This window comes from Tenrec ecaudatus, chromosome 8, assembly GCF_050624435.1.
Source record: "Tenrec ecaudatus isolate mTenEca1 chromosome 8, mTenEca1.hap1, whole genome shotgun sequence".
In the NCBI taxonomy this organism is placed as follows: domain Eukaryota; kingdom Metazoa; phylum Chordata; class Mammalia; order Afrosoricida; family Tenrecidae; genus Tenrec; species Tenrec ecaudatus.
In genome coordinates, this window is record NC_134537.1 from 43826916 (window position 1) to 43853463 (window position 26548).

Consider the following 26548-nt stretch of genomic DNA (forward strand, 5'->3'; position numbering starts at 1 on the left):
GTATGTGAGACGAAGTCTCACCATCCTGGCTTCTAAGGAGCACTCTTGTTGTACTTCTTCCAGGACAGACTTGTGTGTGATTTTGAGAGTCCATGGTACTTTTGATGTCCTTTGCCAGGATCCTCATTCAAATGCGCTGATTCTTCTTCGGGCTTCCTTACTCAGTGTCCAACTCTCACATGCATGTGAGAACATACCATGGCTTTGGTCAGGACCACCTTCGTCCTCAGGGTAGTCAGTCTCCTTGCTTTGCAACACTTTGAAGAGGTCTTGGGCAGCGGGTTAACCCAGTGCAATGTGTTCCTTGAGCTCGGTTCTCTTCCCTTGGGCACTGATTGTGGTGCCCGGCCTCGGGAAAGCCCATTGCCGCTGTGTTTTACTTTCCCTGGGTGCTCCTTTGGGATGCCTGAGCGAGCATCGGGGAAGAAGAGCCCCCACAGCCTCACTGTGCAGCCATGGGCGTGTGCTGGGCCAGCTTCTGGAAATCTCTGTCCGGATCTAAATCATAAATAGAACCAAGCGGGACCTTGGAGAGCACCTTGTCCCAACCCCCCTCCTGATGCTGAAAGGGGAACCGAAGCCCAGAGAGGTGCAGCAGCGAGTTGCCTAGGGTCACCCGAAGCTGTGGGAACTGTAATAGTGACCGTCTTGGCCACTTAGAAATCTCTCACTAGCATTGTTTCACGAGAAACCGCCTCGCTGGGCCCCCGCTTGCAATAAGTCTTTGGAGCTGTCTCCGCCCGCAGTTGCTTTATATAAACGATCCCTTTTATGGGAGTGGAAGCGCAGTCTGAAGAGGGTTTTTGTCTCCTGTTAACCTTGTTTAGTCACATTAACGCACACATCAGCTCCAAGGCCCCATTCCATTCTCCCAACATCTTCTGACACGCCGAGAGTGCTGAGCGGAGCAAGGTTGGACCTCGGAACGCTGAGCCCTCCCTCCAGGGGACTAAGCTGCTCCTTGGGCTTCTTCTCCTGGGAGCAGGGGACACTGCCCAGCCAAACCCAGGGACACTTCTGAGCCCAACCCCACTGTCTCTCTCCCAGAAAACAGGCAATGCTGTGAGAGCCATCGGGAGACTGTCCTCCATGGCCATGATCTCCGGGCTCAGTGGCAGGAAGTCCTCTACCGGGTCGCCTACCAGCCCGCTCAATGCAGAGAAACTGGAGTCGGAAGGTAAGAAGCACGGCGGGGGCGTTCTGGCCATTCGGTGGAGAGAGGGGATTGGGAGCTGGAGGAACTTCTGAAGGCATTTTTAGATTTTGGGGGTGTTTTGTGTTTTTTGTTTTTTTTAATACAACCTGGAGTGGTCGATTTAGGAATTCGGAACTACTTGGGGATTGCTCCGGCATGAGGTGTAGCCATTAATCTAACGGTTGCCGCCTTAAGTGTAACTGTCTTCAAAGGGAAGCTTCTTTTTTGTCTAATAGAATTGGACGGCCCTGGTTATGCGTTTGCCTGCATTTTGTATAAGAATGAATGAAGCTTTGTTCAAAGAAAATTCTTCTCCTGGATATAAAAGCAATACTGATTTAGTGTTAGGCAAAATCAAAATTAAAATCACATCTACTTGTGGAATTTCCTATGAGGTTTTTCTTTCTTTCTTTCTTTTTTGGTTTTGTCCCATCCTGTGTCTCTGTGTTTTCATTTTTTGACGAAAATTAACTTGATAGTTCCATGTTCTTTGGGCAGTGCCCTTGATGCAGAAGCCAGGTAGACTGATTGGCAGGTTCCTCCCTGGGGATCAGTAGGGTGGGTGGCTTTCCCATTTGTCCTTGAGACACGGTCCCATCCAGCTCCTCAACCAAGGCCTCAGCCTCTCCCCGGAGCAGGAGCACACGGGGCCTGACCCATCTCTTCCCTTAGGTTCTTCAAGTGGGCAGAGCTCCCCTGGCCCTGATCCCACTGCCTGGCACTCCTGGTGCCCACAGTGAGAAGTCCAAGTCTAGATCCCTTGTGTGCTCAGAAGCACCAGCGAGGTCGCCAGGCTACTGCGAGGCTTCTGTGTATCTGGGGACAGAGTCTGTAGCCCACAGGCCTACTCCCTCCGCCCCAGCGCTGTCATTCCCAAGGGGCTTAGCAGTGGAAAGCAAGGAGAAGGAGACAGGACAAGAGCCCCTCAGGGCGGCAGCCAGCCCTGTCCTAGACAAGCCCCGTGAGGGCCGTGACCGAGGTAGAGAATTAAACACCTGGCAAGTTATAGATGCTCTGGGCCTGGGTCCTCCCTCCTGGGTGCCTGTTGTCGGAGGGGGCCAGAGAGATACAGAGACTAGGAGGGGGGGGTGGGTTCTGTCCTTCCCAGATCCAATCGTTGGAATCCCGAAACGGCATGAAATTCGGCCAAAAATCCTTTTTAAAGATCATTTCCATTTTTCAATGTGTCAGCATCAGGGAAGCGGGGAGGCTGAACACCTCCCCCATTTGGGCAGTTCTCTCTCCTGCCAGTAACCATTTGGCAGTGGGTCAAGCCGTCCCTGGAGAGGGGCGAGCTTAGGATTCAGTTCTCTAAGCTGTGTGATCTGCTAAATTATACCAAGGGGGAAACAAAAACCCACGCCTCGGCTTTCCCCTGAGGGGAGAAGCGAGAGTCAAGAATGAGGAAATGACCTGGTCCTCCTGCCTCTCTTCCAGAAGATGTCTCCCAAGCGTTCCTGGAGGCGGTCGCTGAGGAGAAGCCCCACGTGAAACCCTATTTCTCCAAGACTATCCGGGACTTAGAAGTGGTGGAGGGAAGTGCGGCCAGATTCGACTGCAAGATTGAAGGTGAGTTGCCGCTCCCCTTCTTACTGCAAAAGCAGGGCTGCCCGTGGCCAGTCTGGCCCCACGCGAGAGTTCTATTCTAGACCTACTGAGAAGAGCCAGGCTTCGAGGGCTGCTCACCCCCATTCCCCGCCTCCTGGCCGAGTTCATGCTCTCTCAAGCCCTTCCGAGGTTCAGATTGGGGGCCCACCTGACATTTCACCTGCTGACACCAGCCGCTGGGCTGACATTGAGAAGGAATGATCAGGGGTCTTACTGGTTATAGAACACGCCTACAGAAAGGAGCTTAGAAAGCTCTGGGAGCCACGAGAAGGACTCCTCAGAGGCTCTCCACGGAAGATGAGCACCAGGAGCACAGGAGGGGGGGAGGTGGCTGCCACATCTTGGACGACCCGCCTCTTGTGAGCCTCAGGCCCCGGCCTCTCAAGTGGCGCCTCGGCCACTGGGATTTCTGGGGGAATTCTGTGACGCCATGTGCACAAAGCGGACACATTTGGAGTGTTTTAAAGACGACACGGGCAAAGGACCAAGCTGTGGGGCTGAGGAGGGTGACTTCGAACGGAACCCAGGAGCCATGCGTCCCCGCCACCTGCCAGAGTCAAGAGCTGTTGGGGCCTGCAGGGACTGACTGCCTTGCGCCTGAGAACTGAAGCAATGCCAGGTGTTTCGGTCTCCCCAGATTTCCACATTCTAGAAAGATAAACAGCCCTGGAGACTGGCCTCTCTGCTTGAAGGCTGTGACGATCATAGCCAACCCGTGGGGACTTCGCTCCCATTGGCCTGGCCAAATCCAGCACAGCGGTTGGTGAAGCAACTTGCCCAAGGTCACACAGTAGTGCAGTACAGCAGAGTCCAATTTGGCCTCCAGACTTTGAGAGATTTCTTTCTTTCTCTCTTTCTTTCTTTCTTTCTTTTTGTTACCAACAGTGTGACTGTCTACTGCCTTTTGAGGAGAAATAACCCAGAGTTGGGAATAAAAAGAACAGGTTTGCCCTGGTGCCCTGTACAATCTTTCTCTTTTTTTCCCCCCTTCAACTAAAAAAATGCAAATAGTTAACCCCTTGGCTGCTGTCCTAAGGTTGGTGACCGAACTCACCCAGAAGGGCCTTGGGAGAGACAGGCATGGGGATCCCTTCTGGAGGGCCAGGTCCTTGAAAACAGAGCGCTGCCTGTTCTTCCACTGTGCACACAGGAATGGACAACAATACGCTCGGATTGAAGGGGGCGGTCACTGAGGAGAAAGCCGAGTGCTGCCTTTGAGCACGGAGAAGGAAGGAAGCCCCGGAGCGCCCTGCTCACTCCGTCCTTTCTCCTTGGGTCTTCTGAAGTGGTTTCCTTTGCTAAGATGCTTACAAGGACAATCATTCTCAGGCTGACTTCTCTCTTAAAGACTGTGTCCTTGGTATCTCACTTCTGCCTGGAGCTCAGATGAGAAATTCAGCATCTTGAGCACCGGGTTTGGGGTTTGGTCTGCAATTTTGTAGAGATGCTGGGGGGTTTTGATTTGTTTTTTGAGAAAAAGAAAATTCTTCTTTAAAGAACGACAGACTCCTACATTCTCACCTGTACTTTTTATTCCGGCTGGAGCTACTTTCTCCCCGCTCCTCCCTTCCTTCCCCCTGTGAAAATGCGATGTCAGTATTGAAGAGCCAATCGGGAGCGATGTGTGACTTAAAGCTTGTTAAGTAGATCATGTGCCGTGCGTATTTTCACGCACATTCTTTCACGCGTGACTGCTGCATCAAGTGAGGCTGAGGAAGGTGGTCCATTTCCGGTGATGTACAGACATGGCTCTGGGACAGACAGACAAAGATGGCTTTATTTGTCCTGGCTCCTCTTTCGTTTTCTGTCACGGGAAGCGGCTTGGTGAGGTGACATGTAGACACCATCAAATCCGCCCCGTTTAAGAGAGCAGTTCATTCACTTTTAGTAAACGGTGCAGCCATCACCACAATCCAATTCTAGAAATAGCCATTGCACCCCCAATCTTTTGTGTCAGTTTGCTTTGCCATTATTATTACTGCTACTATTTGGATTTATTCGAGTTAACTTTTATAGGAGACTCTGGGAACTATATTTCTGTCTAAGAGGACATTTAGCTCATGATGTGGATTTGGACTTGGGGGTGATTTTCCTGACTGCGCTCCCTCTGGTTTAAGGCAGGCTATGAGGCTACTCTGACCGACTTAATACTTGACTTGTGGTTCCCAATGCTAGTATTTATAGCACACGCCTACTTACAAATGGCACTCAAAGTCACTTCAACCTCTTTCACCCCAAATCAGGTTCATGGCCATGGAGCCCAGGCCCACCCAGAGCCACCCTACTGGACAGGGTAGAGCCGCCCCTGTGGGTTTCCGAGACTGTAACTCTTGACAGGAGTAGAAAGCCCCATCTTTCCCTGAAAGAGTGACTGGCAGTTTCAAACTGCTGACCTTGCAGTTAGCAGCCCAGCCCCACAGAAGTAACTTAGGAGCTGCTGGCATGAATTGACGGGGCATGACGAATGACCATTTCTTCTGCTTTCTCCCTGTGCCGCAGGCTACCCGGACCCTGAGGTGGTCTGGTTCAAGGACGACCAGTCCATCAGGGAATCCCGCCACTTCCAGATCGACTACGACGAAGATGGGAACTGCTCTTTAATCATCAGCGATGTCTGCGGGGAAGACGATGCCAAGTACACCTGCAAGGCCGTCAACAGTCTGGGCGAGGCCACCTGCACAGCTGAGCTCATTGTGGAGACCATGGAGGAGGGGGAGGGGGAGGGGGAAGAGGAAGAGTGAAACCAAGCCACAGGGAAACTGTTTCTAAGGCCTATTGGAAAGACTACTTCTCTAAAGCGGGACAAGAACAAGAAAAAACCCCAAGATATTAAAAGCACCTAGTGTGATGGAGTATCTAATGCAGTGATGTGGGGGGTGGGTACCTAGCAGCAGCATCCTCGGGCATTAACCTGAACTAGCCAGCACCTGACATGTGAGTGCAGGTAGTTCCATTTAGGGAAATCATCTGGCAACTGCCGGGCCAACTCAGTTTAGAACAAAAGGAACTGTAGATGGATCTGTGTGCTGTGTCTATTGCTCCTTTTGTTCTAAATACTTATTTGGGCCAAGTCATATATTCTCCAGCTGAGAGTACTCCTGAGGCTAAAATGAGGGGCCTCGGGACCTGCAACTGCACCCCACCCAGGGGAGCCTGCGGTAGGGAGCAGCCAGCCCCCAACCCCACCACCCCAGAACTGAAGCCCTTGAGCCCTTTGACGCATTGATCCCAAAACTGGTTGCGGGGTGCAGACGTTTGAACACTTCACTGACCTCTGCCCTCACCCCCACCCCTACCCCCATCCTTCCCCCCCCCCCATCCCTCATCCTGGGTGGGAACTTCCCATGAGTCCTAGGGCGCAAGCTCTAAGGGCATTATGCTTCTTAGATTCTGAAGACCAGTCGACCCCAATCTCTGGCTTCTTTAGGAAAACGGATTCTCCTTCCAGACCAAATCAGTAAGAAATCTAAATGTAGCTCCGCCCCCTCTGGAAGTGTTTAGTAGTTTCCGGCATTTCTAGTTGACCTCATGAAAGAAAACAAAACAAAAATCCTCCGTCCACCAGGATTCATGTGTGTGCTGGGGTGGGGAAGATTTTTGTGAGTGAAAACCCAGTTTGCTGAAAAGTTCGCCTGGATTATTTATTGGCCTCTAGGACACATTTCCACGGGGGACAGCCTCCGCGTACTCGGGCCTTTCCTTGCAGAGTCTGAGTCAAGCACCCCTGTGCTCACAGCACGCTCTGACGGACTCTGCCTGCCGTACTTCTGGGTCCCCCGTGCTTTTCCCCTTGAACGTCCATTGACCATACCCTCCCCCAACCTTGAGTATAGCCTTGACCCCAGGAATGCACTCGGACTTGCATCTGTAGGAATTTGTTTCACTTTCTTTCACCACATTGGCACTTAAATTTTTCCCCCGGAAATCTTTCTGAAGGTCCTGCGCGAAAGGCCATCTTCCACTGCGAGACCCCCTAAAGCCTTTCCTGCGCGGGTGCGTGTGTGCGTGTAACATTCCAAAGATGATGTTTTTATTTCCCACTGCTTGCAAAGTATGGCCACTTCACATTTCCAGGGACCGCTTCAGACTTCCTTAGGAACCAAGTTAAAAGTCCTTCGGTGTAACCCTACACAGTATCAACAGTAGAATTTCAATATTATTTCGCTTGATGCTAGCTTCCATTTTTATCTGCCTTGTGCTGCTAGTTTGAATTTGCCAGTATTTTCTTTTTTGCTTTTAAAGTTTCAATAATTTTCATACTAGCCACAGTATTACCACTGTTTACTATAAGAAAGGGTTTTCAACTTGACCTAGTACGTTCAAAGCTTTTTTTTTTTTAGCCCTCACTTTTAACTATGTTTAGGCTGTGATCTCGGTGTGCGTGTGTGTGTCCCATGTGTGCGTGTGTGGCGTGTACGTGTGTTTACAGGTTTTTAGTTCCTTCTTGACATGTGTTAACCTTCTCCCGGTTTACTGCGCCATCAGAATGGTAAATGAGAACACTACAGCTGTGGTTAACTCACCGTTTTTAAATAAAGGACTCCACCGTGCATGCTCCTTGTGCCGTCTGTGTCTCCAGACACGGGGGTGGGGGGGGTGGGGGGGGGAGCTGCAGCGATGTGAGGAAGACCTGGGTGAGGGAGGCCTGGGTTACGGGCTGAGGTTCACTAGGGAGCAGGATGTTTGTAGTTCTGTCTACGCTTGAGAATGGTAGCCTAATTTACACACTCGGATATTTCTTTCAACTATCTGCTTGGCACAAGTACCTTCTAGAACAATATCTGTTGTATCAGGTCTCATAGTGCTAAAACCTGCCTGACACAGGCTCAGCATGAGAAACCATCATCAGTATTGCTTCCCACGGTTGGTTCCAATGGGCGTCTTGGGTGCGTGCTGTCAGCTGCGGATACACCCTGCCGTCTTTCCACGTCACGGCCCTGAAGCAGTTGTTGCCAGGAAACCGCATCTCCTGCTTCCCAGGAAATCCGTTATCACACGGAAGGCAAGGCCGAGAAGTCCTCATTTCTGGAGCGGGTCAGACAAAAGTGTAGCTATGCTAGAAAGAATTGAAGACAAGGTGTCAAGTGTTAGGCTGGATCAGGGGTCGGCAAACTGCGGCTCTCCAGCCATAGGCGGGTCTTTCGGTACAGACATGTGGCTCTGAAGTGAAACTGAAAACATTTAAAGGATATTATTCAGATAGTAATGATTTCACTTGTTTAGAAAAATAGATTTGTGGCTCTCGGATATCTTTTAATTGTTGAGAGGGACAGGATTGACTCTCCCGTCTGAAATGTTTGCCAACCCCTGGGCTAAATAATTCTGTGTTTCCATGGTAGAGCCTGTGCAGGAGCAAGACATAGTCCACTTAATAAATATTTAAACTTTTTTTTTTCCATTTTGGAAAGGAACCACAATCCACAAATATTCTTCGGAGTAGGCGGGGGGCGTTGATTATTTTGAAAGAACCATTTTAATTCCTTGCTGGTGAAAAGGAAATTGTGAATCAAAAAAAAAAAAGGAAGACTTTTTCCATTCCATCCCAAACATGAACAAGTATAAAACCCTTTGTATTGGAACAGCTCACAAGGAAGTCAATTTAGGCTTCACCTTCCCACATTTCCAAGGTCTTCCAAGCCAGCCACTTCGGCGGCACTTCCTCTCTCACCTGTACCACCGGGGGTCAGGCCAGCACATCCTGGGCCACTCACAGCCACGCCGCTGGGAAGCAGCCAGAGGCACAGCTCCTTACCCTTCACACAGGGCAGGAACCTTTTTTTCCTGCAAAGACCATGTGGATATTTATAACATCATTTGCAGATGTAAGACAAAATTGTCAACAAAGAGCCTGCTATATTTGGTCGAACATTCCATTAACTCAGTCCTGATGTGATGGCTGGACCTGCTTCCCTTGGGTGTGGTGTGTGATGTGAGCTGGTACTGATGGGAAGCCTGGTGGTGATGTGGTTATGCACTGGGCTGCTAACTGCAAGGTCCAGAGTTCAAAACATCCTGTCGCTCTTCAGGGAAAAGACGGGGCTTTCTACTCCCTTAAAGAGTTGCAGTCTTGGAAGCCCACCAGTGCGGTTCTACCTGGTCCTTACAGGGTTGCTAGGAGCCAGCATGAGTTTGTTTTGTTTTATGGCCCAAGGACCAGTTCCCCACAGCTGCCTTAAACCAACCAGCCCTTCTCTTCCTCCAAGCTGCCTCGGCTGGGTCACTCTGTCCTTCCCCCTTGACTCCCTTTGTCCAAACTGGGCCACCACAGATGGACTGCGGCCCGCATAGCCTTCTTGTCTACCAGCCACCCAAGGCTGGTTCCTCCCAAGGCAGGACTCTGTCTGTGCTTCTGGCCGCACAGTCGTCCTCCACATTCCCCACTCCGAGATGAGTCAGAGTCTGTTCATTCTATGCTGGCTCATAGATGGTATGGCTCCTGACAGCAAAACTGTCTTACAAAAGTCCACATTGGGGGGAAACGGAATCCAGAGCGAATGGGCCCTTTCCATGAACTTCATGAAGCCACCCTCATATTAGTGTCAGTATTACTAGTAACTGAGAGGAAGCCTTTTTAAATTGTTCTCTCCTTATTTTAATCACCTTTATGCTGTCAAAAAAAAGTTATTGATACAGGCTTCCAAACACGAATGGCCACAATATTCTAGATAAAACACCAGAAATTGTGATATTGAAAGGTGATAAAATAGCAACTGAAAACCACGGGTAACAAGGAAAGCAGCAGAGGAAACCAGGCTTCAAAGCACCCAGCAGCTCTGGACCTTTGCATTAGAAGGTTCCAAAGGTAAATTAGCACAGTGCTTGAGTCTTGTGGGTGGATTGGTAACCTGTAACTGAGTTTACCACACCCCCCCAAATGTTTTTGTTGTGGTTATGAACTAGGGGGCTCCTTTTAGTTTACCAGATAAGTTTCTGCTGAAATGCCCCGCACAAAATGCAGTCATTTTGGTGTCCCTAACAGCGCGGCCCAGTGTGCTCCGTGACATCACTGCCCAGGTGGTCTCAGGCAAGAGTCTCCCCTAAGCCAGATAGGTGTCAGCAAGCAGCCTGCTAGCCTGCCCCGTGGTGCCCAGACCTGTCCAGCAAGCGGCAGTGTGCTGGGGGAAGGTCTAGTTTTCCTCGGGTATAAAATTAAACCAGAAAACAAAACTCACTGCCACCGAGTGAATTCTGGCTCCTCGCGACTGTTTCCAGGAAGTAGAGCGCCTCGTCTGTCTCCTGCAGGTATAAAATTATAGCCACCACTCTGCCCTCCCTCCTTCACAGGTTGTACTAGAGGTTAAACTAGATAGTGCACAGCCCCTGGCCCTTACGGTGCGCTCTGAGATGCTGAGAGGTCAGACACTGTGCCTACCCTCAAGAAACTGATTCTGGGATCTTAACGGCGTGAAGGTAAACAAGCAGCTATCTAGCTGAGAAGCAACAAAGCCCACAGGGACGAAGCACACCAGCCTGTGTGATCACGAGGTATTGATGGAATCAGGTGTCAGGCATCTAAGACCCACAACAAAATCATAATCAAGGTGAATGGGGGATGGGGGGGCATGGAGTGGAGACCCAATGCCCATCTGTAGACAATTGGATATTCCCTACAGATGGGTCACAGGGAAGAGATGAGCCAGTCAGGATGCAGTATAGCACCGATGAAACACACAACTTGCCTCTAGTTCTTTGACGCTTCCTTCCCTGCACTATCATGACCTCAATTCTACCTTTGAAATCAGATTAGACCAGAACATGCACCCTACTACAGACAAGAGCCTGAAACACAGGGAACCCAGGATAGATAAACCCCTCAGGGCCAACAAGGAGAAGAGAGATACTAAGAGGATTAGGGGAGGGTGGGAGGAGAAAGGGGGAATTGATCACAAGAATCAACCTATAACCCCCTCTCAGGGGGACAAACAATGGAAAAGTGGGTGAGGGGCAACAGAGGATGATGTAAGATATGAAAATAATAATCTATAACATATCAAGGGTTTGTGAGGGCGGGCGGGGAAAGGAGGGGGAAGAAATGGGGAGCTGATATCAAGGGCTCAAGTGGGAAGAGAATGCTTTGAAAATGATGATGGTGGCATATGTGCAAATGTGCTTGACACACTGGATGAAGGTATGGATTGTGATAAGAGATGTAAGAGCCCCCAATAAAAGTATCGAATAATAAAAAAAGAAAAATGTTTAGAAAATGAGGATGGAAACATATGTACAAAAACAGTTGATACAATTGATGTATGGGATATTATAAGAGCTGTAAGAGCCCCCAATAAAACAATTTTTAAAAACTTCTTCTACACATCAGTGAAACAAGTCACCAGCCAGCGAAATATGTAGAGAATAACATAAATTCTATATACACCCCCTCAAAACCAGGATGTTTGACACTGTCATCCGGATGGCCTGTAGCTGTGGGACACACAATTGCTGCAAGTTTAGGACATGCTACACCTGGTTCAATTGTCCTCGGCACTTATTTCCGCTTCACGCCCCTAAGTACTCAGTCCTGGCAGTCACAGGAGACAAGCTGCTCACCTTCCTGGTCTCTCATTTCCCGGCCACGGAAAATGTCTCCGAGTTTGCTCCACTTTACCCCTTAACCTCCATGCCCCCAAGGTCCCCTAATTTTCCATTAGGATTGGCTAAATTCAAATTCGCCTTTGCCTGCTTCTGACTACATATTAACCACAGAGTAAATACAGCTCTGGTAAGCAGGCTCCAGAAAGGCTGGGAAGGGGTCCTTTCGAATGACCTAGGCAGCTCAAGGCCATGGCTCCCTTTTCTAGGGAATCAGGAGACCAAGGGTTGAGGATATAAGAAAGCCAGTTGATCAGGGTCCTTGGGCAGTGCAAACAGCCAACTCCGGCAACTGCCCACGGAGAAGCTGGAAGTCTGAGTCCACCCAGAGGAGCCTCGGAAGAAAAGACCGGCGATCTACTTCCTGAGAACCCCTCGAGCACAGTCGCAATCTGACGCGCATGAGATTGTGACAACCGCTTGTTTCTGATAGGGGACAGAGAGCTGGCCTACTGAGGCCAGGCGTCCATTTTGTTCCCTTTGGAGCCTGCATTGAGATGACAGCAAACAGAATAATGCATTTTTTTAAAAGCTCTACACCCTTCAAAGATGAGAGATGACATCCGATGGGAAATATAAAAATTGTGGAAGGTGGAAAGCAGCTAGATGCAAGGCTAAGTGACTGCGAACGGAGAGGGGGAAACCTAACTTCCTGCAGAGGAGGAAGCCAAGCCAGAAGGCACGTCAGTTCTCTGGAAGAATTCCGTTTAAAAGGCTACCTACGGGCAGAAGCTTTGAAGAAGGTGTCCTGAAGGAAGGCCTGAAGGAGAATGCAGTGTCAAACTCACTGCCATCTAGGTGGGGCAGACTCATAGCGACTGTTGGGACAAGGTAGGGCTGCCTCTTGAGTCGCCGAGGCGAGTAGAGGATGTACACTGGTGCAGATAGGAGCTGGAGGCACAGGGAATCCAGGGTGGATGATACCTTCAGGACCAGGGGTGTGAGGGGCGATGCTGGGAGGGTAGAGGGTGAGTGGGTTGGAAAGAGGGAACCGATTACAAGGATTTACATGTGACCTCCTCCCTGGGGGACGGACAACAGAAAAGGGTGAAGGGAGACGCCGGATAGGGCAAGATATGACAAAATAATAATCTATAAATTATCAAAGGTTCATGAGGAAAGGGGGAGCAGGGATGGAGGGGAAAAAAGAGGACTTGATGCAAAGGGCTTAAATGGAGAGCAAATGCTTTGAAAATGATTAGGGCAAAGAATGTACAGATGTGCTTTATACAATTGATGTATGTATGGATTGTGATAAGAGTTGTATGAGTCCCTAATAAAATGTTTAAAAAATTATTTACAACAACAAAAAATATTAATATTGTTGCCATTTATATATATAATCCTACCTATGTTAATATATACATCCATATGTTAATGTCTTCTCCTCAACTGGAACTGTAAAAAAAATCACAAAAAATTAATAAATAAAAATTTAAAATAAAGCTACATAAAACATTTGAAAAAATCAGAAAAAATTTAATGATATAGTAGCATCAAGAACATCTTGGGGGGGGAAGATAATCTTGACATATATAATGAACACGTGGGAATGTGTATAATGAAAGATGTATACAGTTTCTATGCAGCCATCTGTAAAATAGAAGAAATTTAAAAGTTAAATACAAAGGGGCTTCAAATAGTTTGTGGAAATATTTCATTAGCTTGTAATGTCATTTTCCATCAACTTGTAAAACAGTTTTATTGTCATAATTCACATAGCATACAATTCAATAGTTCAACCACATTAAGAGTTGTGCAATCAACACCGTAAGCCGTTTTAGAACACGCTCTCCTTTCTTGTACTCGTTATCAGTAGCTCCCTAGTTCCTTTGGAAAATTCCCTGCCGTCACCATTCATCCAGTGACCGTCGCTATTGCTTTACTCATCCAGTAAGAACCCTGCAAGGTTCCTGGGGGATGGAGGCGGGAAGGGCGGGTAAAGGGGAGCTGATATCAAAGAGTTCGAGAAGAAAGAAAATGTTTTGAAAATGATGATGGCAGCAATTTTACATTTATGCTTGATCTAAATGAACTGTGAATTGTTGTAATATCTGCACGAGGTCCCAGAGTGCATGGTCCCCAGCTGCCCGTGACAACGATGCTTTGAATCCCATCATTTCCTCTGCTGCTCTCATTGTTGCCAGTGGTTTTTAGTTGCTATTTTATCACTTTATCACCTTTTTGTATCACATTTTCTGCTGTTTGGAAGCCTATATCAAAGACCTTTTTTGAGAGTGAAACAGTCATTAGAAGAAAATAAGGAAAATGAGGAGCTGATACCAAAGGCTCAAGTAGAAGGCAAATGTTGTGAGAATGACGAGGGCAACCAAAGTACAAGTGTGCTTGACACAATGGATGTATGCATGGATTGTGACAAGAGTTGTACGAGCCCCCAATAAAATAATTTTTTAAAAGAAGAAGAAAATAAGGAGAAAAAACATTTCCAAGGCTTCCTTTCAGTTACTAGTAATGTTTGGCTTCCACTGTCATCCACAACATTTTACAAACCAGGTGTTCAGAATTTAAGCTCAACGTCTGGGGTCTTAAAGGCTTGAAGATCAACAAGCGGCCGTCTAGCTCAGAAGCAACAAAGCCCACATGGAAGAAGCACACCAGCCTGTGCGATCACGAGGTGTTGATGGAATCAGGTGTCAGGCATCTAAGACCCAGAATAAAATCATAATCAAGGTGAATGGGGGATGGGGGGGCATGGAGTGGAGACCCAATGCCCATCTGTAGACAATTGGATATTCCCTACAGTATGGGTCACAGGGAAGAGATGAGACCGTCAGGATGCAGTATAGCACCGATGAAACACACAACTTGCCTCTAGTTCTTTGGCGCTTCCTTCCCTGCACTATCATGACCTCAATTCTACCTTAGAAATCAGATTAGACCAGAACATGCACCCCACTACAGACATGAGCCTGAAACACTGAGAATCCAGGATAGATAAACCCCTCAGGGCCAACAAGGAGAATAGAGATACCAGGAGTATGGTATCTATCACAAGGATCAACATATAACATCCTCCCAGGGGAATGAATTAACAACAGAAAAGTGGGTGAAGGGCGACAGAGGAAGATGCAAAATATGAAAATAATCTATAACTTATCTAGGGTTCATGAGGGAAGGGGTACAAAGGAGAGAGGGGGAAGAAATGGGGAGCTAATATCAAGGGCTCAAGTAGAAAGAAAATGCTTTGAAAATGATGATGGCGGCATATGTGGAAATGTGCTTGACACACTGGATGAATGTATGGATTGTGATGAGATGTAAGCGCCCCCAATAAAAGCATTTAATTAAAAAATGTTTAAGTTCTAATACTATTTGAATTTTTATTATTTACAGTCTTTTGGTCACACAGGCTGGTGTGTTTTTTTCTGTGTGGGTTTAGCTGACCAAGTCTGTAAGTCTTTGTATAGCCTCATCTTTCTCCTGTAGAGCGGCTGGTGGATTTTAACTGCCAAGCGTGCCCAATGCATCACCACTCTGCCACCAGGGCTCCTGAAATAGGAATTAGAACAGAAATTTCTTTTCCCTCAGAATGTTTAATTGATCCATTGGTTTATTCATTTATATTCTTATTTCCCATGTCTTTCCAATTTCTAGCCCTTTGCATGTTATCCAATTTTCTTTCTGGCTTCTTTAAGATTCTGTATTGTCTCCTGTCCCTCCCCCGAAAAGAATTTGTTCCAAAGGACGACATTGACTCTGCAGCTCCGGGAGATGGACATATCTGATCAGAGCACACGGGAACAGATGAAGGGGCAGGAGGAGACAGTGGAACACAGCCTGGCCCACCAGGCCGTGAGGATGATGTTCCTGAGTAGAGCAGCCAGTCCACAGAGAGAACAACATGGCTGGCCCCACTATGAGAAATGATGCCAATCAGTGACTAAGGGCGATACAGGGGACAGCACCGGAGACACAGTGTGAGAATTGCACCTGACCTGATCCCACCACACCGAGGCAAATCACTGGGGGAGTGCAGCGGAACAGCAAGGGAATGGAGTGGCAAGGTCCCCAGGGAATGCTGAAAGTGGGCTTTGGGGCCAGGGCGTGGTGCCCCAACAGACTGGACTGGAAAATGCTCCTAAGGGCCAGCAAATGATCCCTGGACTAACTACAAGCTTTTCTCTTGTGAAAAAAAATTTAAAAGATTCTGTATTGTCCATGAATTGGTAAGGAATTGATTGAATTACATAAATCAGATACTTAAAGACAGGTACATTTCTTTCATGAACTGGTATCCAAGAAACCAAATCATTCATACTTTTAATAGGTCCTCTTTTAATGAGTGTCTGAGCTACATTTATTTAAAGTAGAAATCAGTTCAATAATCTCCACTGAATACCATACACGACTCAACCACCCTGTTCATTCCCCCTGTCAGATTCATGGGTTTTCCCACATGTGCTTCCAATAACTAGGGTGTGTATTTCCCAAGAGTCGGGTGGGCTTATTCTTATAGTTGTGGTGCTAACACTCCTGAGAGTTGTACCTGTACCATTTTGAGAGAGAACGAGGAGTCCTTTCTGGGTGTGGGGACCATTCATTAAGTGCTAAACTTCTTGCCACCCTGTTGGTGATCTGAACCCACCCAGAAGGGCCTCAGCAGCTCGGCCTGGCAATGGACTTCTACAGAGACAGCGTGACTCTCCTAATGAACCAGGGTTTCTCTGAGATACAAATGGAGACTATTGGTCATACATGGCAAATGGAACACCTGCGTTTATCTCCTGGGGCTTCCAGAGCCTTACGGAAATGAAAGCACAGGAGCAAAAGGTACCAACCCAGAAGGGCAAAGAATAAGCGGGGAGAGACAACAGACTGAGGTGTCAACAAAATTTGGGGACTGACGAGTTGGTCATTGACTTTATTTTTATTTATTTGGTAATTGATTCTCAAGCTGCAAGTTTTTCATTCTGCATGTGTCTGCAAGAGAGAAATCACCCCAATCCCTGAGGAAGCTGAGTCATACCACGCAAACCAGACAAACCTGACCCACTGCCATTGCAAACCCACTGCCTTTGGGTGGATTCTGACTCGGATTAACCTCAAGTACAGGTATTGCAACTGTAAATCTTTATGGGAGCAGCTGGGCTCATCTTTCTCCCACCACAGAAGTATGCAAAAGTTAGGGAATTCATACTTGCCCTCCGGTCCCTCCTCGAGGGTATATAATGGACTGACTGTGTGTGTGGTCATCCCTCCCCCAAGCTGGTAGGAAAGAGGAACTTTAAAGGTTGGTGGAGTGGACACGAACAGTGGGCAACATGCACAAGAAAACGCAGGCCTCATTCTGGTTCAGTCGCCATAGAAGAGTATTACAGAAACAGATCATTTATTGAAGAGATAAATCAAAATTATAGGGATACTCTAAGAACTTTTAACTTGTCAAAAATCAGCTGTGAAGCCAAGAAACTTGCTCATGGTGACACCGCATCTAATGGAGTAGACCTGGAAACTTTTATGGGAGTAGCTTACCAGAGGTTTTTCCAAAGACACACCGAGTGTGTTTAAACTGCCTTCAAGAAGGTGAGCATCATAGAATTCCAATTTAATAGAAGAAAGTATTCTTGCATTGTGAGAGTACTTGAGTGGAGGCCAAATGTCCATCTGCTACCTTAATACTAAACCTATAAATATATGCACGTAGCTCTATTTCCCCATCCTCATATATAAATATATTTGCATATGTACATGTCTTTATCAAGACCTCTATAATTGCCCTTTGCCTCCCAACTCTTTTGTCTATTTCCCTTGACTTTCCTCCTGTCCCACTATCATGCTCAGTCTCCACTAGGGTTTCAGCAATTCCTCTTGATTACATTACCCTTGATCATGCCCTACCAGGCCTCCCACACCCTCTTCACTACCAATTTGGATCACTTGTTGTTCCCATGTTCCTGGGTTTGTTAACATCACTACCTTTCCCCCCACCTCCTGCTCTCCCATGTCGCCCTGGAACTGTCGGTCCCATTGTTTCTCCTCCAGATTATTCATCCAGCCTATCTTATTGAGACAGAACCTGCAGAAATAATAACATGCACAAAAACAAGACAGAGCAAAACCAAGCAACAATATGCAACAAAACAACAATAAACCAATGACCAAAAAACAAAGCACAACAAGAAAAGCTTGTAGTTAGCTCAAGGACTGTTTGTTGGTCTTTAGGAGTGTTTTCCAGTCCAGTCTGTTGGGGAACCATGCCCTGGTCCCAAAGACCACCTTCAGCATTCCCTGGGACCTCACTGCTCCATTCCCTTGCTGTTCTGTTGCATCCGCTGAAGACAAACTGGGAGCATAAGCAAATGTGGTGAAGAAAGCTGATGGTGCCTGTTATCAAAAGATATAGCGTCTGGGGTCTTAAAGGCTTGAAAATAAATAAGCGGCCATCTAGCTCAGAAGCAACAAAGCCCACATGGAAGAACAAACCAGCCTGTGATCACGAGATGCTGAAGGGATCAGTTATCAGGCATCAAAGAACAAAAAATCTTATCATTGGGTGCTCACCTCCATGATATGATTGCTGAGGACAAATGGGTGCATAAGCGAAATGGGGCGAAGGAAGCTGATGGTGTTTGGCTATCAAAAGATATAGCATCTGGGGTCTTAAAGGCTTGAAGGTAAACAAGCGGCCATCTAGCTTAGAAGCAACAAAGGCCACATGGAGGAAGCACACCAGCCTGTGTGATCACAAGGTGTCTAAAGGATCAGGTATCAGGCATCATCAGAACAAAAAATTTTACCATAGTGAATGAGAGGGGGAGTGTGGAGTGGAGACTCAAAGACCATTTGTAGGCCACTGGACATGCCCTTACAGAAGGGTGTCGGGGAGGAGACGAGCCAGTCAGGGTGCGATGTAGCAACAATGAAAAATACAACTTTCCTCTAGTTCCTAAAGGCTTCCTTCCCCTCTCCCTCCACTCTCATGATCCCAAGTCTACCTTGCAAGTCTGGCTAGACCAGAGGATGTACACTGGTACAGATAGGAACTGGAAACACAGGGAATCCAGGGAGGATGATCCCTTCAGGACCAGTGGTGTGAGGGGCGATACTGGGAGGGTAGAAGGTGAGTGGGTTGGAAAGAGGGAACTGATTACAAGGATCTACATGTGACCTCTTCCTTGGGGGGCGGACAACAGAAAAGTGGGTGAAGGGAGATGTCGGACAGGGAAAGATACAGTAAAATAATAATTTATAAATTATCAAGGATTCATGAGGGAGGGGGAAGCAGGGAGGGAGGGGAAAAATGAGGAGCTGATACCAGGGGCTTAAGTGGAGAGCAAATGTTTTGAGAATGATGAGGGCAATGAATGTACAAATGTGCTTTACACAATTGATGTATGGATGGATTGTGATAGAGTTGTATGAGCTCCTAATAAAATGATTAAAAGAAAAAAACTGCCTTCAATATGGATTAAAACTCAATGGAAAGAAAACAAACTCTGTCACAACAGGACCAATAGACAACCCCACAATCATTGGAGAAAACATTGACGTTGTCACGGACTGCATCTCACTTGGATCCACCGTCTATGCTCATAGAAGCAGCAGACCAGAAATAAAGAGCAAGACTGTCGCTTTTAGGACTTGGGCATTCCTGACGTAATCAGTGGTATTTGCAATCATCTCTTCTGCATGTGGAAATTGGACATTGAATAGGGAAGATGGAAGAATTGATGCCTTTGAAATATGACCTGACAATGAGTATTGAAAATACCACAAACTACTAGATTAAACAAGTTGGTCTGGTTGGAAGAAATCCACCCAGAATGCTCCTTAGAAGTGAGCATGGCAAGATTCTGTCTGGTATGTCTCATACGTTTTGTCAAGAGAGACCCGTCCCCGGAAAAAGAGCACCTGCTTGCTAAAGCAGAGGAAGAGAAGAAGAGGGCAAACTTTGACACAATGGATTGACACGGTGGCTGCCAAATGACCATAAGCATAAGAACAGCATGAGGTGGAGAAGATCCATTTTGAGGTGGAACCAGCTCAATGATAATGAACACTAACTTCTGGATCAACAGCACAGGTGTGGGTCAATTAAAAACTTTTGCTGGGGACAGCACCAGAGACACAGTGTGGGAATTGCACCTGACCTGATCCCACCACACCGAGGCAAAGCACTGGGGGAGTGCAGTGGAACAGCAGGGAATGGAGTGGCAAGGTCCCCAGGGAATGCTGAAAGTGGACTTTGGGGCCAGGTCGTGGTGCCCCAACAGACTGGACTGGAAAACGCTCCTAAGGGCCAGCAAACGATCCTTGAACTAACTACAAGCTTTTCTTTTGTGAAGTGTTTTGTTTTGTTCTTTGTCAGTGGTTTGTTTTTGTTGTTTTGTTGTCTGGTTGTATACTGTTGCTCCGTTTTCCTCTGTCTTGTTTTCGTGCATGTTAGTGTCTCCACAGGTCTGTCTGAATAGGACAGGCTGGATGAACTATCTGGAGGAAAAACAATGGGACCGACAGTTCCGGGGGGACTTGGGGTGGGGGTTAGGGGGGTAAGGAAGTGGTGTTAACAAACACAGGGACAAGGGAACAACATGGGACCCAAAATGGTAGTGAGGGGGGAGTGGCAGGCCTGGTGGGGAATGATCAAGGGTAAGGTTGAGTAGAGAAGAGGTATAGCTGTAGCCCAAGTGGGGACAGAGCACGGTAGTAGGGCAGGAGGAAAGTGAAGGGAAATAGAGGAAGGAGCTGGGAGTCAAGGGGCATTTATGGAGGTCTAGACAAAGACAGGTACATGCAAATATATATATATGAGGATGGGGAAATAGATCTATGTCTATATTTATAGGTTTAGTATTAAGGTGGCGGAAGGACCTTGGGCCTCTACTCAAGCACTCCCTCAATGCATGAATACTTTCGTTTATTAAATTGGTACTCTTTGATACTCACTCTCCCGACACAACTGCTGAAGCCAAAGCGGGTGAACAAGTAAATGTGGCGAAGAAAGCTGATGGTGCCCGGCTATCAAAAGAGATAGTGACTGGGGTTTTAAAGGCTTGAAGATAAACAAGCGGCCCTCTAGCTCAGAAGCAACAAAGCCCACATGGAAGAACACACCAACCTATGTGATCGCGTGGTCCCAAAGGGATCAGTTATCAGGCATCAAAGAACAAAAAATCATATCATTGGCTGCACACCTCCATGATACGATCGCCGAAGACAAACGGGTGCATAAGCAAATGTGGCGAAGAAAGCTGATGGTGCCCGGCTATCGAAAGAGATAGTGTCTGGGGTCTTAAAGGCTTGAAGGTGAACAAGCAGCCATCTAGCTCAGAAGCAAAAAAGCCCACATGGAAGAAGCACACCAGCCGGTGCGATCACGAGGTGCCAAAGGGACCAGGTATAAGGCATCATGCAAAAAAATGAATATATATATATGTGTGTGTATATGTGTGTGTGTGTGTATACCATAGTGAATGAAGGGGGAAATGCAGAATGGAGACCCGAGGCCCAAGTGTCGACCACTGGAGATCCCCTCACAGAGGGGTTTAGGAGAAGAGATGGGTCAGTCAGGGTGCGATGTAGTACCGATGAAGAACACAGCTTTCCCCCACATCCTGGATGCTTCCTCCCCCCAACTACCATGATCCGAATTCTAGGGCAGAGGTTGTACACTGGTGCATATGGGAGCTGGAGGCACAGGGAATCCAGGGTGGACGATACCTTCAGGACCAGGGGTGCGAGGGGCGAGGCTGGGAGAGTGTAGGGTGAGTGGGTTGGAAAGGGGGAACTAATTACAAGGATCCACATGTGACCTCCTCCCTGGAAGATGGACGGCAGAGAAGGGGGGGATGGGAGACTCCGGATAGGGCAAGATATGATAAAATAACAATCTGTGGATTATGAAGGGCTCATGAGGGAGCGGGGAGCGGGGAGGGAGGGGCAAAAAAAAAAGAGGGCTTAAGTGGAGAGCAAATGCTTTGAGAGTGATTAGGGCAAAGAATGTACGGATGTGCTTTATACAATTGATGTATGTATATGCATGGATTGTGATGAGAGTTGTATGAGCCCCTAATAAAATGTTTAATAAATAAATAAAAGAAAATAAAAACTTTTGCTACTAGAGTTCTAGTGCATAGATGGGTTTTTACCAGGCAAAACCTGTTTAAACCTGTGATCAGTGTATAGCAACAAACAAGGTCTAAAATAATATGCGTTTCTTAATCTTGTTAAACCAAACACCAGAACCCACTGCCACTGAGTGGATGATGACTCACTATGACACGAGGGCTCCTGTTAATCTTGTGAGGGTATCTTTCAAAAAAGGTCCAGTTGAAACAATGATTTCCAGGTGATCTTCTGGGACAGTTTCCTTTACAGAACAGAAATCAGCTCAAGAATGTGTAGCAACAGTTATTTGGAGGGAGATTCTATTGTGTGTAGGATAGGAGTGACTCAGAACCTCCTAGATGACATCTAACAACAAGAACAACCATTTATTTGTCTCATATTATTTCTCGTATTAAGCCTACAGAACAGATTTGAGAAGATATTAGCCATTATCATTTTTTGGTGGTGGAAAAAGAAAGAAAAAATGCAGGCTTCAGGGGAAAGGCTGCATCCTGAACTCTGAACCTCTTCCACTGCTGGACCGCCAGACAGAATGTGGGGCCCCTAAAACACCAGACAACCACCAGAAATTAGCGAGGCTGAATGTATTTGTTGTGAGTAGATGTGATTCAAATCGGGCAGCATCAAACCACAAGAACGGAGCACTCTGACAGCAAGTGAAAGAGGCCTGGTCTGGCCAGGGTTGTTGCTGACAGTCCTTGTCAATTCCTCCCATGTTGGTTTCTCAGCAGAGAGAATCAGAGGGGGTGCTGGGTTTTCAAGAGCCGTCCCTTGTGAAAATGGTCATTCTTTGCCCTGCCGTAGTATCCCAGGACATGTGATCATCAAGGAATTTTGCTGCAAGGAAGACTTCTTTTGCCTGACTTCTTTCAGCTAGACCAGCACAGCCTGGGTAGGATTGTGGCGTCTCATATCCAAACCAAACTCACTGCCATCAAGTTGATTCCAACTCATAGGGACCCTGTAGGAAAGGATAGAACCCCTGTGCGTTTTCAAGATGGTAACTCTTCATGGGCGTAGAACACCCATGCCAGCCTTGCCTGGAAGCCCCCGGCTTCTTCTGCCAGCCCCCTAAGAAACTATTCATCCAGTTACTCTCTCTATAGATGTACCTACCCTGGGTTTCACATACAGAAAAACATACCCCAAAAATAAAAATAATAACAGCGAAAACCCTCAGTTAAAAAATAACAGAAAATAATAAAAACTGGAATGAATTTTAAATGAGTCAAAAGGGAAAACAAATGAAAAGGTGTTAAACTTTCACCTAACTATATCTGTCTTAGTCTGCTTTGCAATGCATTCTGTCTGCGAAAAACAAGGTATTCAGACCCCTGGTCAGTGGTCAAAGGGGAGTCATTGGAAGCTTAGTCCAAGTCGGATCCCTGTAGTAGATTTTGGGTTTCTGCTGACATCCATAACCTTCTGCAAACCAGGTGTTCAGAATTTCAGGTCACTTAGATAGCTGCTTAAGACCCTAAACACTATTCTTTGTGATAGCTGAACACCATAGAAAATCATTAATTAATTATTGTCATGATTCTTCAAGATGATGCTGTATGAAATTCTTCGTGACCACAAATTGTTTATCAGTTCTGTCCCAGTCCTCTGAAAATTGTGCACAAGCAATTTGGAAGTTCTTTTAAAAGAAAGGAAAGAAAGAAAGGAAAGAAAGAAAGAAAGAAAGAAAGAAAGAAAGAAAGAAAGAAATTTGGAAGTTCTTAAAAAAAGAAAGAAAGAAATTTGGAAGTTCTTAAAAAAAGAAAGAAAGAAATTTGGAAGTTCTTCACAGCTTTGGAACATTTTGACTCACTGGTTGAAGTGTGATCCTGCTTTTCATTACATATGAAATCAGCTTTAATAAAGTTCTACTGTTGGCTTAATATGATTTTTGTTTTCCCAGGCCCCGTGCATGTCAGTGCAGGACTGTCGCTCAGTAGGGCTTTGAACGGCTGATTTATCTGAAGTAGATCGGCAGGCTTTTTGCTGAGATGCTTCTGGGCAGACACAAACGTTCAGCCTTTTAGGGACTCTGCTATGTTCAAATCTCCTACAGCTTGTGACAGCAAGTTCATTGCTGTCTCAAAGTGAACCCATATGACAGAATAGAACTGCCCCTATGAAAATATCTAGGGTGTCGTCTTTCTGGCAGGAGATAGCCGGGTCTTCCATCTGTGGAGTTGCTGGGCCCGTTCACATGGCCAACCTTTCAGTTAGCAACCAAGTGCGCAGTCGTCGTATCTCCCGGGCTCCTTCTTTAAACATCAGAGACAGACAGACAGACACCCAAAGCTATTGAGTCCTCATAAAGAACAGAGCACAACTGCTGCTTAGGGTTTCTGAGACTGCAAATCTTTGTAGGAGCAGTCTCGCCTTTCCCCCATGGAGCAGCTGTGATTTGAACCATCAACCTTGCAGTTAGCAGCCCGTGCTTAACCCACCATACAACAAAGTCTCCTCCTTTAAATTGTTAAACTCACTCACTGCCATCCATCAAGTGGATATCAACTGATAGCAACCCTATAAGGCAGGATAGAACTGCCCTCGTGGGTTTCTGAGACTATCACTCTTCACGGGAGTAGAAAACCCCGTCTTTCTCCCAAAGAACAGCTGGCGGTTTTAACTGCTGACCTTGCAGTTAGCAGCCCGATGCGTAGCCATGATACCACCAGATACTTGTAATAAGAATGTGAGGTAGTTAGTTTATTGTGCCAACCTGGCCGATAAACACATGTGGGGTTAATTGAAGGGTAGAGGGATAAATGGCTCAGTGAGCCTCGCCTTTCTAGTTCTCAGGTCTCTTGCTTTGTGATGTTCGGACCAGGGTACAGCTGCTTTAGCCAGTTCCCTGCTTCAGCTGGCAAGGCTCACTTCCTGCAAGACATCCCCCAGAAGCAGCATGGGACTACCCCGAAGCAGCCCCTGGGTGCTGGAGCACCTGTGTGGAGACCCCTGAGATGCTTACACGCTCACTGACTCAGCTTTCCTCCTGCAGTCGGCATCCTTGCGTTTGTTTTGTGAGATGGAGGACTTTGTGGATTGATGTCGGACATATGGGTTAATGTTGGACTTATGGGCTTGGGTAGCACAGGGTTGGGATGTTTTCTTGATATGCACTTAACCTTTATATAAAATTCTCTCTTATACATGAGTTTCTGTGGATTTGTTTCTCTAAAGTGCCCAGACTAACACAGAATGTTATTAATATTATAATTTTATAAGTTTTATTGACATCATTACATAGCTAAATTCTAACTTGCCTGAGAGTAGAGAAATAAGCCCAATAGCTGAGTTTGTTTGTTCAGACACTTGAAGTCGGCATGAAACCGAAGCCCTAGCTCCTCTGGGTCTCATTATTCTCATGATTCTGACAAGGCTGTTTGGGGAGAAAGATACTTCTTGCCAAGCGGCCTTCCAGAGAATATGTCAATATATACTTCCAGCAGCAATGTTTAAGAATATCTGTCCCTTCTAACCCTGTCAACAGTACACTTTGAATGTGCTGTTTTTAGTCATCTAAAAAGGGCATCTTGCTATTTTAGTCTGTGTTTGTTCACAAATGTGATTGAAATTCTTTGGTGTATTCATTAACTCAAAGGGGGACCTGTGGCCTGAAGCTGGTCGTGGGAATGCATAAAACAATGATCTTGGTGCCTCCTCAAAGGAGGTCTTTTCTCTCCCCATATCTGCTCAAGGCTGTTTCCCCGAGTCCAAATTCTCAAGAGAAGAACCTGGTATCCCCTTTCATGCAAAGTCCTGTCAAATTAACAGTCTGTGGGCTAGCTCACTGGGGGTGTAGGATGGAATTTAGCAGCTGAATCTTACCACCCATTTCCTGCAGGGTTTGCCTGAGGAGACAAAATAGATCACCAGAAGGGCATGCCCACACAGAAGCCTCATTGGCTATGGCCTGATTGACAGGCTTGAAACCACCCCTTTGCTCAAGTGGACAGGAGATTATGTAACTGCCACACTTTCTGACGTCAGCAATAATATCCCTTACTCCACATCTTCTTCTGGCCTAAACCCCTGGGAGCTCCCTGCCAATATACTGATGAACCATTTGTTGAATGATCTTCAGCAAATTTCACTTGCATATGATAATGATAATGGTCAATAATTTCCACATTCTGTGAGGTCACTTTTCTTTGGAATGCGCACAAATCTGGATCTCTTCGCCAAGTAGCTGTCTTCCAGATTACTTGGCATGGAAAAGTGAGTGCTTCCAGTACTTAATCTGATTGTGGAAACATTTCATTGCAAGTGATATTAATTACATTGTTCAATAATTTCCACATTCTGTCAGGTCACCTTTCTTGGGAATGGATACAAATGTGGATCTCTTCCAGTCAGTTGGTGAAGTAGCTGTCTTCCAAATTTTTTGTCAGACAAGTCTTTCTAATGCTTCATCAGCTTGTTGAAATATTTCACTTGGTAGTTTGTCATTTCCTGGAGCCTTGCTTTTCACTAATACCTTCTGTACCCTAGGTTCTAGAATATATGCTTGCTCTTGAACTGGTTGAATGTCAATTGAGTCTTTTTAGTACAGTGACTCTGTGTCTTCCTTCCATATTCTTTTGATGCTTACTGAATCATTCAATATTTTATCTACAGAATCATTTGCTATTACAACTCAAGACTTGGAATTTTTTCCTCAGTTCTATGGGCTTGATATATGAGTAAGTTCTTCCATTTTTGGTTTTTGACTCCAGGTCTCTGAACATTTAATTGTAATACACTTTGTCTTCTTTAGCTACCCTTTGAAATTTTCTCCTCAGCAATTTTACTTCATCATTTCTTCCATTTGTTTTAATTTCTCTTTGACCAAGAGCAAGCTTCAGAGTCACTTCGGATTTATACTTTGATTTTTTTTCATTTTTGTCTTTTTCATGATCTTTTGCTTTCTTTATTCCATTCTTGATGTCATCGCATCAGGTCTTCTGTCATTGGTGTTCAAGATATCAAATCTGTTCTTGAGATGTTCTCAACATTTAGGAGGAATATACGCCAGATCATATTTTTGCTCTCACAGACATGTTTTAATTTTCTTCAACTTCAACCTGAACT

The 26548-nt window shown here is 46.4% G+C and overlaps 1 protein-coding gene across 3 annotated transcripts in view; it reads left to right on the forward strand.

Annotated features, from left to right (window-relative positions):
- Window positions 1-7353, forward strand: part of MYLK (myosin light chain kinase) — a 232765-nt gene extending 225412 nt beyond the window's left edge. The window contains exons 1-4 of one of the 3 annotated variants that reach the window (XM_075556318.1): window positions 807-912; window positions 1048-1177; window positions 2633-2764; window positions 5303-7353. In XM_075556318.1, coding sequence (XP_075412433.1) covers window positions 1090-1177; window positions 2633-2764; window positions 5303-5544 — 462 coding nt within the window. In that variant the 5' untranslated portion in view covers window positions 807-912; window positions 1048-1089 and the 3' untranslated portion in view covers window positions 5545-7353. Of the gene's footprint in view, window positions 1-806; window positions 913-1047; window positions 1178-2632; window positions 2765-5302 lie in introns of those variants that run through there. The other 2 variants (XM_075556319.1, XM_075556317.1) reach the window with 2 other exon arrangements.
- The last annotated feature ends 19195 nt before the right edge of the window (window positions 7354-26548 follow it).